The sequence below is a fragment of the Bubalus bubalis genome, chromosome 22, assembly GCF_019923935.1.
Source record: "Bubalus bubalis isolate 160015118507 breed Murrah chromosome 22, NDDB_SH_1, whole genome shotgun sequence".
Classification (NCBI taxonomy): Eukaryota; Metazoa; Chordata; class Mammalia; order Artiodactyla; family Bovidae; genus Bubalus; species Bubalus bubalis.
In genome coordinates, this window is record NC_059178.1 from 2,152,343 (window position 1) to 2,166,021 (window position 13,679).

Here is a 13,679-nt window from a genome sequence, read left to right on the forward strand (position 1 = left end):
CAACTCTTCGCATGAGGTGGCCAAAGTACTGGAGTTTCAGCTTTAGCATCATTCCCTCCAAAGAAATCCCAGGGCTGATCTCCTTCAGAATGGACTGGTTGGATCTCCTTGCAGTCCAAGGGACTCTCAAGAGTCTTCTCCAACACCACAGTTCAAAAGCATCAATTCTTCGGCACTCAGCCTTCTTCACAGTCCAACTCTCACATCCATACATGACCACAGGAAAAACCATAGCCTTGACTAGCTGGACCTTTGTTGGCAAAGTAATGTCTCTGCTTTCGAATATGCTGTCTAAGTTGGACATAACTTTCCTTCCAAGGAGTGTCTTTTAATTTCATGGCTGCAATCACCATCTGCAGTGATTTTGGAGCCCCCAAAAATAAAGTCTGACACCTTTTCCACTGTTTCCGAAATAAGTTACTTAGTCATTTTTATATTATTTAATGTTATTGTATCCCTTAAGTAATTTTATTGCTTAAGATTTAAAGAAAATGTTGCCTTAATACCTTAAACTTTAAATTGCCATAATTGATGTATGAGTTTGACATTTCTCTCTTGAAAAGTTTTTGTACTTGTTTTTACATATTTAAATAATAAATAAAAGAGTAGAAATGTCTGAGACACCTAGTTAAATTCAGGAAATTTCCTAGAGTCGGAGCACATAAAAATGAAGTCATTGTATCCTTGAAAACTGAGTAATGAAAATTATGTCAGAAAATAGTAATGCAGTTCCCCTCAGCAGAATGAATCATTCCCTCTTCTGCCACAGCACTTTGTCTCACTTTCTTTCTGTGTTAGTTGCCTTCATGATACTAAAGGGCAAAGACTATGATTTAGTCAGATTTTTATTCCCCAGTGCCTGCTGCTGCTGCTAAGTCACATCAGTCATGTCCGACTCTGTGCGACCCCATAGATGGAAGCCCACCAGGTTCCCCCGTCCCTGGGATTCTCCAGGCAAGAACACTGGAGTAGGTTGCCATTTCCTTCTCAGTGCATGAAAGTGAAAAGTGAAAGTGAAGTCGCTCAGTTGCGTCCGACTCTTAGCGACCCCTTGGACTGCAGCCCACCAGGCTCCTCCATCCATGGGATTTCCCAGGCAAGAGCACTGGAGTGGGGTGCCATTGCCTTCTCCATCCCCAGTGCCTAGGGAGGGCTTAAAACCCCAAAATGTTGTTACATTGTGTAGTGCAAAAGTTTGTCAACATATTAACATGTACTAGTTGAGTGGCAATATATACAGATGTTTTATTGCTATATTTCAGTGATTGAACAATAGAAACGTATTCGTATTTTGACATTTTGGGTATAGAGTTGCTTCTGCAATTGATGGCACCGTGTACCTTCTGTGGGGGGCGGGATGCAGCGGTCAGTGTCTAGCTGGCCAAACCTGGCCAAAGTCATCAATGCTGCACTGCATTTGAGCTCTGCGTGTGTTGGTAGTACATGTGTTGAATTTTGCTGCCTTCTAAAATGTCTTTAAAAAGATTGTATTATGATTCAACGTTGAGACAAAAGTTGCCGTGTAGGAAAAATGACATGGAAGGAACAGCACTGGTATTAGTGAGGCGAATGCGTCTGTGTTTGCAAGAGCTTCTCCAGTGACTACAGACCGAGGAACAGGGAGGCACTGCACCAGTAAAATTGGCAGAGTTCTGTTTTGTGTGTGATATCTAAAACAAAGATGAGAATTCATGGCACCTTAGGTTGGATAAAATACAAAAGTTTTCTGCTTTGTGGCCACAGAGGGGAGTGGACTGGAAACAATTGTTTATTGAATGCTGGAAGATGGCAGACACACTGAAGACACAGATCAAGCTCATACACAGAATAAAGAATATTCTGAAAATTATATATTTCAAGTTATCTTTGAAGCATTTAAATTAAGAGACTGAAAGTCAATTGACTGATTACTTGAAAGCCAAAAAGACCCAAGGTACTGAGTAGTAATCAGTGTGGTTTTATGAAGATCCAGTTCTATCAATTCAACTTAATTTCTCTTTTTGAAAAAGTATGTGCTGTTTTAGACAAATAATAGTCCTGAGAGAAATAAATCAAAAGCAGAACTTCTGTTTCCATTTTACATGACGTTATTAATGATAAGGTAGGAAGATGGGTGTAGGTTGAGCATCTGAGTGACTGTTGTTCCCAAAGTGTAGACTGATTGGTCAATAGCCTAAAGTATTTATTATATTTGACTTGTCCATCTACTCAACTTATTGACCTCTTTTTTAATTCCAGTTTCTGACACCTCATAAGTTCAGAAGAGAAATCCAAGTGACCTTGGCAAAACTGATAAATATTTTGATTAAACATGGATCTAGGTTTAGCAATGACATTGAAAGACAGTGTTCTGTCATGCAAAATTTAATCTTTTCTCCAGGTAAAGGAGCTGGAGAAGCAACATTTTGAGATTCCTTTCAGATACAGCCATACCACTGGGATCAATCTCAATATATATAAAATTGTAATAGTTAATATTTTTTAAATTAATGGCTTACAGTAAGGTCTAAGATATAGTCTAATATTTTGATAAATATTAATGGTATTGTGTTGCTATTAAGGGCGCTTCCCTGGCGGCTCCGCCTGTAATGCAGAAGATGGTAAAGAATGTGTCTGCAGTGCAGGAGCCCCGGCTTCTCTCCCTCAGTCAGGAGGATGCCCTGGAGTAGGAAAATGCAACCCACTCTAATATTCTTGCCTGGGAAATCCATGCACAGAGGAACCTGCTGGGCTACAGTCCACGGGATTGCAAAGAGTTGAACTAAATATTATTTTAAGATACAAAATAAAATTTAAAATATACTGAAACCTCAAAAATTCTTTATTTGATTGCTTAACTTTTTAAAGATAATTTTTGCCTTTAAAGAGACAGTAATTATCCAAAACTTTGAACTTTTACCTTGTTGATAGTTACCAGTCATGGTGAGCAATATATTATTAATTTATAACTTGAGGCATGCCACATAGGGGGAACCAGGGATCACACTGTCAACATCCATTGGATCATTGCAAAAGCGAGAGAATTCCAGAAAAACATCTACTTCTGCTTTATTGATTATGCCAAAGCCTTTGACCGTGTAGATCACAACAAACTGTGTAAAATTCTTCAAGAGATAGGAATACCAGACCACCTCACCTGCCTCCTGAGAAATCTGTATGCAGGTCAAGAAGCAACAGTTAGAACTGAACATGGAACAAAAGACTGTTTCTAAATTGGGAAAGGATTACGTCAAGGCTGCATATTGTCACCCTGCTTATTTAACTTCTATGCGAAATGCTGGGCTGGATGAAGCCCAAGCTGGAATCAAGATTGCCAGGAGAAATATCAATAACCTCAGATACACAGATAACACTATCCTTATGGCAGAAAGTGAAGAAGAATTAAAGAGCCTCTTGATGAAAGTGAAAGAGGAGAGTGAAAAAGCTGGCTTAAAACTCAACATTCAAAAACTAAGATCATGGCATCCAGTCCCATCACTTCATGGCAAATAGATGGGGAAACAATGGAAACAGTGAGAGACTATTTTTGGGGGGCTTCAAAATCACTGCAGTCAGATGGTGACTGAAGCCATGAAATTAGCCACTTGCTCCTTGGAAGAAAAGCTATGACAAACCTAGACAGCATATTAAAAAACAGACATTACTTTGCCAACAAAGATCCATCTAGTCAAACCTATTGCTTTTCCAGTACTCCTGTATGGATGTGAGAGTTGGACTATAAAGAAAGCTGAGTGCCAAAGAATTGATGCCTTTGAACTATGGTGTCAGAAAAGACTCTTGAGAGTCCCTTGGACTGCAAGGAGATCCAACCAGTCCATCATAAGGAAATCAGTCCTGAATATTCGTTGGAAGGACTGATATTTAAGCTGAAACTCCAATATTTTGGCCACCCGATGAAGAGCTGACTCATTTGAAAAGACTCTGATGCTGGGAAAGATTGAAGGCAGGAAGAGAAAGGGACAACAGAGGATGAGATGGTTGGATGGCATCACCGACTCGATGAACATAAGTTTGAGCAAACTCTGGGAGATGGTAAAGGACAGGGAGGTCTGGTGGGCTGCAGTCCATGGGGTCACGAAGAGTCGGACATGACTGAGCGACTGAACTGACTGACATAATAGGGGGACATTCTTAATCTTATCATACAGTGACTTTGTATTATTATTTCTAATGACCTTTTATAATTTTTATTAATCCTCAAATAATATGAATAAAATAAACTGCAACATTTAAATTACATCCAAATTTATATGATGATCCCAAAATTAATGTCAGCATTTTGCACAGTTTTGAGGTCATTGTGTGCCAGTTACAAAGATTTCTGGTTGGAGGAATGCTGGATATATCTGTTCTTTTGCTGTACTTGATTACACTTTCAATAAATACAGGACAAACATGAACTCTTCCCTTCGTTCCTTCTAAAGCATCATTAGCTCTATGGAACAGTATAGAATAAGGTTATTATTAAACACATTAGCTCATGCCACAGTCTGTTATGATTTCATTGCTTTTGTCAGGGTCATCAGTGATCTCCATGTTCCTAAAGTCTGTGATGGTTTTCAGTGTACTTCAATGTCCTTTAATGGCATTTATCACAGGCAGTCACTTTATTCTCTTGGAAAGTGTCTCCCTGCCTTCCAGGACACCGCAGTCTCCTAATTTTCCTCTGCTTGCCTGGTCTCCCCCCCTCAGTATCCTTGCTTGTCTTTGCCCTCCCTGACCTCACCACGTTGGGGTGCCACAGGGCTGACTTCACTGCTCTCTTCTCTAGTGATGCTCAATCCCTTGGCATATTATTATTTTCTTTTACTTGTTTTAAGTACCATTTATGACTCTCAAATTTATATTTCTCACTCAACTCTTCTCCAAATTCCAGACTCCTATAACCAACAGCAACTATATATCTCCACTTCGGTGTCTAATGGGCATTGCAAATGCAACGTGCCCAGAACTGAATCCAAATATTTCCCCGTCTCACTTAGCACCAGCTCTATTCGCTTTGTTGCTCAACTGACTCCTCTTTTTCTTCTTAACAGATTGAATGAGGATGTGAAAGAAAAAGAGGAGGACTGTTAGTCCTACTTTCAAAATATATTCAGATTCTGACCACTTCTCACTGCCTCCATTCCCAATACCCTAGACCAAGCCATCATCCTCTCTTAGCTGGATTATCAATAGCACCCCAGCTGGTCTCCCCATTTCCATTCTTGCCCCCTTATGGTCTTTTCCCAGCACAGATCACACAGTAATTATTTCACAGCAGAAGTCCAACGATGTCACACGTCTGTGAAAACCCTCTGGTTCTCCACTTCAGTCAGCATCCTTCTATCTGCATACACGGTCCTAAGACAGCCCGGCCCCCTTGTGCCTTTTCTGACCTCATCTCCTGCTAGTGTCCTTCTCGAACCTTAGAAAGCCCCTTTCTGTTGTTGAAATAAGCCAGGCCTAGTGCCATCTCAGGGTCAGTGCTCTGGCTGGCCCTTTGTCTGGAACTCTTTAACTACGCGTTCCCTCATCCACAGGGCTGCCATTCATGGCTCTCACCGAGAGTCATTTGTGGGGCTCCTCCTAGGATTGTGCATCGTCAATCTGCCCAACTCTATGCTGCCACTCTGCCTACTTTTTCTTTTTTACAGATATATTTAGTCATTTGGCTGCACCTGGTCCTGGTTGTGGCCTACGGGATCTTTGGTTGCAGTACGTGGGATCTACTTCCCTGACCAGGGATCTCTGCGTTGGGAACACGGAATCTCAGCCACTGGACAACCAGGGATGTCCCAACTCTGCCCACTTTAAGTCTTTGCATAAATGTCACTTCTATATGAGGCCAATCCCAAGCATTATTAATTTTGATTTGATGAAATTAAATTTGAAGTCATGTTGACTCGTCTGATCTCACTCCCTCCTGCCCAGCACTTACTACTTTCCAATATACTAGTTTATTGACTTACTTGCTTTTTTGATAGTCTTCTTCCCCTTATAGAATGTAAATTACAATAAGGCAGAGGTTTTTGGTCATTTTATTTACTTTCTACATTAAATGCAGTGCCTGGCACATATGTAGGCACTCAACAAATGTTTATTGAAGAAATAATTTAAGATATCTTGGGTTTTAAATGTATTTGAAATAGAAGAAAAGGAAGATTAAACCAATACTTTTTTGAATTAAAGTTTTAACATCCTGATATATTTATTAGGATGTTAAAACTTTAATTTTATTAGGTTCTGTCTTTCAGCTGAGTATATACATATGTGCTTTATGCCACAGAATTGATAGCTTACATTCAGGAAATGTATTAACTTACTATGAAGCAGAGAGTTTGAAGTGGTGACATCACTCAGCAGCTATGCTTGATAAAGCCTTTCCAAGTCTAGTAAGCATCTGTGGGTCTTTACGTAGCAATTAAAAAACCCCTGCCTGTTATTTATTGATTGATAATAATAGGATAGTTTGCTTGATCTGATCTGATAGTTTACTGTGGTCAAAATGAGGTTATTCGAATGCAGATATTGGTTAAGTCATTAACATTATTAGGGAATTAAGCTACAACAGGTTTTTTTTGTTTGTTTGTTTTTTGTTTTTTTAAAGTGGCTAAGTAGTGAGCTTTTTCATGCTGTTCATGGGGTTCTCAGGGCAAGAATACTGAAGTGGTTTGCCATTCCCTTTTCCAATGGACCACATTTTGTCTTGGGCTCATGGGCTCCAAAATCACTGCAGATGGTGACTGCAGCCATGAAAGAAGCTTGCTCCTGGGAAGAAAAGCTATGACAACCTAGACAGCATATTAAAAAACAGAGACATTACTTTGCCAACAAAGGTCTGTCTAGTCAAACCTATGGCTTTTCCAGTACTCCTGTATGGATGTGAGAGTTGGACTATAAAGAAAGCTGAGTGCCGAAGAATTGATGCCTTTGAACTGTGGTGTTGGAGAAGACTCTTGAGAGTCCCTTGGACTGCAAGGGGATCCAACCAGTCTATCCTAAAGGAGATCAGTCCTGAATATTCACTGGAAGGACTGATGCAGAAGCTGAAACTCCAATATTTTGGCCACCTGATAAAACACTGACTCATTTGAAAAGACCCTGATGCTGGGAAAGATTGAGGGCAGGAGGAAAAGGGGACGACGGAGGATGAGATGGTTGGATGGTATCACCAACTCAATGGACATCAGTTTGGGTAAACTCCGGGAGTTGGTGAAGGACAGGGAGGCCTGGCGTGCTGCAGTCCATGGGGTCACAAACAGCCGGACATGACTGAACGACTGAACTGAACTGAAGGGTACCCTTCCTGTAAAATGATGTCATAGCCAGTGTTTACATGTGAACAACAGTAGTAAGGGGTTTTCTCTGTTGTTGTTTTGTCTGTGTTTTTGGCCTTGATGTACAGCACACAGGATCTGAGTTCCCTGAACAGGGATTGAACCCGCACACCTTGCCCTGGGGTTTCCTGGGTGGTGCTAGTGGTAAAGAACCCGCCTGCCAATGCAGGAGACACAGGAGATGCGGGTGGATCGATCCCTGAGTTGGGAAGATCCCCTGGAGAAGGAAATGGCATCCCAGGCAAGTGTTCTTGCTGGGCTAATCCCATGGACAGAGGAGCCTGGGGGGTTACAGTCTGCGGGGGTCGCAAAGAGTTGGGCACAACTGAGCAACTCAGCCGGCACATGCCCTTGCCTTGTAAGTTGGAGTCTTAACCATTGGACTGCCAGGAAAGTCCAAGAGGTTTTTTTTTTCTTAATGATAGGAAAGTGTTTATCAGAGGATTTAAAGCAATGCTATTAATAATATAACAGTCCTTACTAATATTGCACACACGCTCAAAGCCTCCCCTGAAATGACTTGGAAGAAGGAGCTCGGTTACCTTCTTCACGGTTATGATGCCCACTTGGAAGTTGGGATCCGTGTTGATGTCGAATGCGTCTGCCCCGTCCCCATCCACGATCCTGTACTTCATCTCCGCGTTGATTCCTTCGTCCAGGTCCTTGGCAAACACCCTCCCCACAGTCGAGCTAACCGGAGCTGATTCCAACACACTCATCTGGTAATGTTCTGTGAAGAAGTCAGAACATGCAGTTTTCATAACCTGTCACTACACAAGAAAAACGCCTCCTCCCGTATCACATCACATCCGCCACGCTGTGCAAAACATCTTTTTCATCATCCAAAGTTAAAACTTGAGTTCTACCAATGAAAAAACTGAGATCCAAAGGGCTAAGCAGACGTTACTGGGTCATCGCCTGCACTGGATGTCGGATGAGGAGGGGCCAAGATACGTCATCACAATCCCAGGAGTAGGACAGGACAAAAGCAAAAATATTGCTTACCTCAGTGAATGTACCTCCAGGGTGGTAGGGAGTGCCTTGTTTTCCAGTCTCTCAGTGCTTCCTGATGCACTGGTCCCCCAGTGTTAATTCTGTTGTGGTCACAAAGTGCGCGTGTATTCCGTTTGTGTTTGAGGCGCACGCGTTTTCCTCTGTGGCCCGGCCGGCACGCCGAGCACCCGTCTGTGTCCAGCTGTCCACGTGCGGTGCTGACCAGCGCCCTGCAGAGCAGGCCCGGCCCCGGAGCCGCGCTCTGCCGGCTTCTGCGCTGGCCGTCCCTCGGAGTGTCTGCACTGGGGCCTGCGCCCTGGCGGCTTCTTCACGGACTCATCTCGGTGCTTCTAGTTCTCTTTTCTGGAGGACGATACCCGCAGAGTTCTCACCTGTGTGGGGAGCTCACAGCCGGTGATGTTCTTTTCAGCCTGATAGCCCGAATCCCCTCGTTCAGTTCATGTTCATCTCCGCGGAGGAGCATTTTCATTAACTTGCTTCTCTGGGGCTCAGCCCTTTGACGCTCCTCACTCTCCTGTCAGTCATGGTGTGGATGACCACAGACTCAAGCAACCAACCACCTTCTCGGTACCTCGGTAGGTACACGGCGCCTCTGGTTCTCCTGCGCATTGCGGGCTGTGGGGTGTGACCCTGGGAAGTCGGGGTGTGAGCGCTGCCTTCTCACATTGACCTGGGGGCTGACGGCACCCAGCCAGCGCTCAGCAGCCTCCCTCGCACGGGAGGAGAAACGATGCCTGTTCTTCGCCAACGTGAGCCAGGAAGTGGCTAATGTCTGTGCTAAACTGCAGGCGCTTGGATTTCATGATCTCTTTGCATTCTCTTCCAAAGTTGTTGATGGAGCAGACTTTGCTACTGCAGAACATGTTTGGGAAAAACAATTTTCTCCAGGGAAGTCAGGCGTTCTGTGTCAAAACAAACATCTTGTCCGTACAATTTCTACACATAATGCATTATATTAGAAATAAGCAGCCTGAGGTCTTGATATTCCATTATATTTGGTTAAAGGTGACGGAGCTTCTTCAGTATAAAATAGGGGGTGTGTCATTGTGTCAACAGCCCCTAATCGGTTATGATAATGTTTGTGAAAAGGAAGGAAAGCAGGATTCAATCTAACTTCCCTACAATAGGTCCAAATCTATATGAACTGTGTAATAACTGCTCTTCTTCCCTTTCTGCCTTCTCGGAGATACTGTCTAGTCTGATTACAAAGCCAGAGGACAGTTCAAGGATGTTCAAGAATCTAGTGTGCACAGTGTGAGCCATTCATGAAATGATAAAGATGGGTCAGCAGAGCACGTAAGAAGCCAATCCATATGTCATTTCATAAACTGTTTCATGATGCTCTAGTCTTCTGAACTGTAGAACCAATCAACTTAGTAACCTCCTTGTTCATATCACTTGTAAAACACTCATCTGGGATCTTGTCTTTCGGTTTCATCTCATGGGGACTTTATGGATACCAGTTGTATGTAAATATCTGAATTTTACTCCTGTTTTTACATAGATAAATGGTTTACCCACAATGTGGCTTTTCAGCAGATGGTCTGGTTTGGCTCTGTTTTCCTTTAGTGGTTATTGATCCTGGTTTCCCTGGTTGAGTCTTTCACCTGGGATTGGCTCTGCCGCTCTCACTTCTCCAGTTGCTCCCTTTTAGAATCTGCTTCTCAAATTCACACCTCCATTCCTGGTCTCCTTTCCATAGCCATAGCTCTGCACTCCACCCTCCTTAATCCCGCCTGAGTGTCCTGCTGCCGCTTCATGTTCGAGGCAGCATCTGTCTTCCTCCCTGCCTGCTTGCCGCTTGTCCCGCTGGGATCCTCTGTTTCATCCATTAGTACAATCTTTTTCCCTGTCGCCCAGACCTACAACATCATTGTTATCTTTGACTCCACCTTCCCTTAGCCAAGAAATCAGAGATAGAAATCCAAGTTTTCTGATTTGTCCCGTTGCACTACTTCTTCTGTTTCCTTACGTTCTTATCAGTTCAAATCTGGCCCATGCTAAAAGCCTTCTACCAGACTCCTGCTTCTAGTCTCCATTCCTGCCAACCAGTGCTCTGCGTGGCTATCAGCTTAGCCTTTCTTTATGACTCTCACTTGCTCAAAAATTTTGCAGTGACTTCCATTAGAAATGGAACATTTGAATCAATAAAAGAGCAGGTCTTCATTTTCGGCATCTTGGAACATAAAATTACATTTGCAGCTTTATTTCTAGGGCTTTATATCCTATATCTAGAATGTTGCTCGAAACAAAGTTTTTTTAAGTGAATGGACAGCTTCCCCCTTCTGGAATGTTTTCTTTTTCCTCCTGTTTGACTGTGTTAATTCTTCAGTACCTGGTTGAACTCTCATCCTTTTACTAAGTCTTTCACTCATCTTGGTTTATCATGAAGGCGTCATTCTGCACTAACCAGGTGGCACAGCAGATGCTGCTTCCTGCTTCAACTTTGATGAGTACCAAGTATATGTTCTCCCAAGTGGACTTTAAGCTTCACAAGGTCAGGGATTTTGCTTCAGGAATCTTGTGCCCCTGATGCCCAGGGCCCTTACAAAGCAAGCACTCAGTGCCTGCTGTGAATCAGGGGGTTAAGTGATCTGGTGGGTCACTAGGCTCACCTCAAGCTTTGGTTGAGTCTCCCTGCATGCATTCTCAACAGGTACAAAAAATCGATTCTTGTTGGAGAGAGGTGAAAAAAACTTAGATGTTACAAATCTAAGGTTCATCCCTACCCAACAAAATCTTCTTGCTTAATATTTAATTGTATGAGGGGAGTAGTCAGGGCATGACACTCAAGGGAAAAAAGGGTCTAAAAGGGCTCTGGAGGGAGGTGATAGTGAAAAATAGAGAAACACTGGTTTAGTGGTCTGGGAAGTTGGATCTAGGAGGGAAATGGTGATGTGAGAATTGCATGATAAATGTCAGAAAGGAACCCAGGAATAATTGAACTCAAAGAGGGACTCAGACCGGCCTTTCTCTTTCGCCTCCGTCACAGCTGCGTCCCTCTGACTTGAGAGCTGCACTCTCGCCGGTTGGGTACTCACTCTGGGGGAAGCGGGGTGGGTTATCGTTGACATCTGAGAGGGTAATGTTGACCGTCGTGGTCCCCGCCAGCCCTCCGAGCTGCCCTCCCATGTCCTTGGCTTGGATGATCACTTCATAGTACTCTTTGGCCTCTCGGTCCATGTTCATGAGCGCAGTCCTAATTACCCCTGCAGGATAGAAACGAGCTTTGTTTTTAAAAGCAAAACCACCAGTCCCATTTTAAAGACTGGGTTCTAGGCTTCTCCCTGTGCCTTGTCAGAGACGCAAGGCACCTGTTTTATTATACTTGCGGTCAGAATGTCCTTTTAGCTCAGTCGTGTTCAACTTTCTGTGACCCCATGGTCTGTACCCCGCCAGTTTCCTGTGTCCATGGGATTTCCCAGGCAAGAATACTGGAGTGGGCTGCCATTTCCCTCTTAAGGGATCTTCCCAACCCAGAGATTGAACCCGCGCCTCCTACATTTCAGGCAGATTCTTTATCACTGAGCCATCAGGGAATCCCCAGCTTAAAAAAAAAAAATGCTGTACTTAAACAGAGGGTGAATGAGTAAAGATTGTTACAGCTGGAAGGGCCAGTTCAGTTCAGCTCAGTCGCTCTGTCGTGTCCGATTCTTCACGGCCCCGTGGACCACAGCACGCCAGGCCTCCCTGTCCACCACCAACTCCCGGAGCGCCCTCAGACCCCTCTCCATGGAGTCGGGCTTGGCGGGCTGGTTTCTACGGCGCATTCCCGAGAAAGACCAGCAGGTGGCAGCAGTGGCCCTCGAACAGACCCGGGACCTGTTGGTCTGCAGCGACTTCAGGGCGGCTCTGTCTCACCAAACAAAACTGGGCTTCAGGTGGGGAAACAAAGCCTCAGTCAGCAAGTCTGCGATTTTAGATCCTTCTCCTTTAGCTCTCTCTCCAGTCGCTAGAGCCCTACTAGTGTGAGGGACTCTTCTTCCAGCAACCTCATTCCCAGGCTGCTTGCTCCTGCCTCCCCAGGGCCTGGAAGCAGGGGTGGAATTCAGATTTGCTCTTCTTTGTCGTTGTATGTTCAATCTGTTTTATTAGGTTCTTCCTACCTCCGTGCTTCACTGTATGCTGTGAGTTAAGACAGCATAAAAGATGCTCTGAGATGTTTACTGTTAACATCCGTACGAGATGAGCTTGCCCAGACGGTGTGTAACATCAGGGTATGATAATGTGCTTCCATTTAGGGAGAGGGGTCTAAGTCAGAACCCTGTGAAATGTGTTGTTTTGATCCTGCCAAGGATGTGTGGGCATGTTTGATCTTCCTTTTAACGCTTCCACTTAGAAAAGTTGACTTCTGTACTCTCTAGGCAAAGATTAAAGGCTTGTTTACTGCACGTTTACAACATGACCCTTGGCTCAGTAGACCTTTTGCATACCACGGGGAGAAATGGGGAACTGCAAACTGTCCTCGCTTTACTCCCATAATGTATATGTCGCATTACAGCAGCAACAGTCTAAAGTGAAATATGCAGTGTTTTCTTTTTATAAATGCTCCCTGGGCATGGCAGTAACTATCTTTTTATGTATTTTTGACCTTAACACTATAGATGCCCCTTGGGAGCTGTCAAAATAATGTAAGTTTCCTCTTAACGATGTAAAGGACATATTACCCTCTTCCTGCCTGTATTTTTCCTCCCTGTGGGCACCCCCTCATGGTCCCTCCCTCCATTTGTAGAATGGTTAAAATTACTATTTTATAGAAATCCCCAACTGGAACCTTTTTTTCTTTCCTCCTCCTAATTTATACTCTCTACTTTTATGACATAATTTTCTGAATGCCTGGTTCCCCGAGGAGTTCTGGAAAAAATTATATCAGGTTGCTAATAAAATGTGTTTTTTTCTATTTCATGTAAAGAGATGACTTTGAGTGTTTGGCCTTGACTTTGTCTCTGTGGTTGTAAGTTTCTTTACTCCATTTTTTTTGTTAATTACTCTTAGGTCCGTATGTTAATTTTCCCATATGTAAAATGAAGTAATAATGCTTCCATATATTTCACAAGTTTACAAGATTGTTGGGACACTCAAATATGATGAGATCTATGAATGTATTTTAAAAGGGAGAAAGTCTGGCACAAGTGCAAGATAACAATATGGAATAATATATTATTATATATTAATAGCAATGATATCTGAGTTGCTCTGCCCAATTCAAAATGGTTAAAGGGAATTCTTCATAGATAAACTATACATTCTGTTGTCTAAGTTCCTGAGTAAAACTGAAAACAAAACAGAACACCCAAAGCAAACTGACTTGTTGGCTGTTGCCTTGTCCTTTTCTAGACGTGGCCC

At 43.3% G+C, this 13,679-nt stretch overlaps 1 protein-coding gene across 1 annotated transcript in view; it reads right to left on the reverse strand.

Moving 5' to 3' along the window:
- Positions 1–13,679, reverse strand: part of CDH20 (cadherin 20) — a 216,851-nt gene that overhangs the window by 31,285 nt on the left and 171,887 nt on the right. The window contains exons 5-6 of the mRNA XM_025273737.3: positions 11,375–11,542; positions 7,862–8,049 (exon numbers count right to left, since the gene is read on the reverse strand). Coding sequence (XP_025129522.1) covers positions 7,862–8,049; positions 11,375–11,542 — 356 coding nt within the window. The remainder of the gene's footprint in view (positions 1–7,861; positions 8,050–11,374; positions 11,543–13,679) is intronic.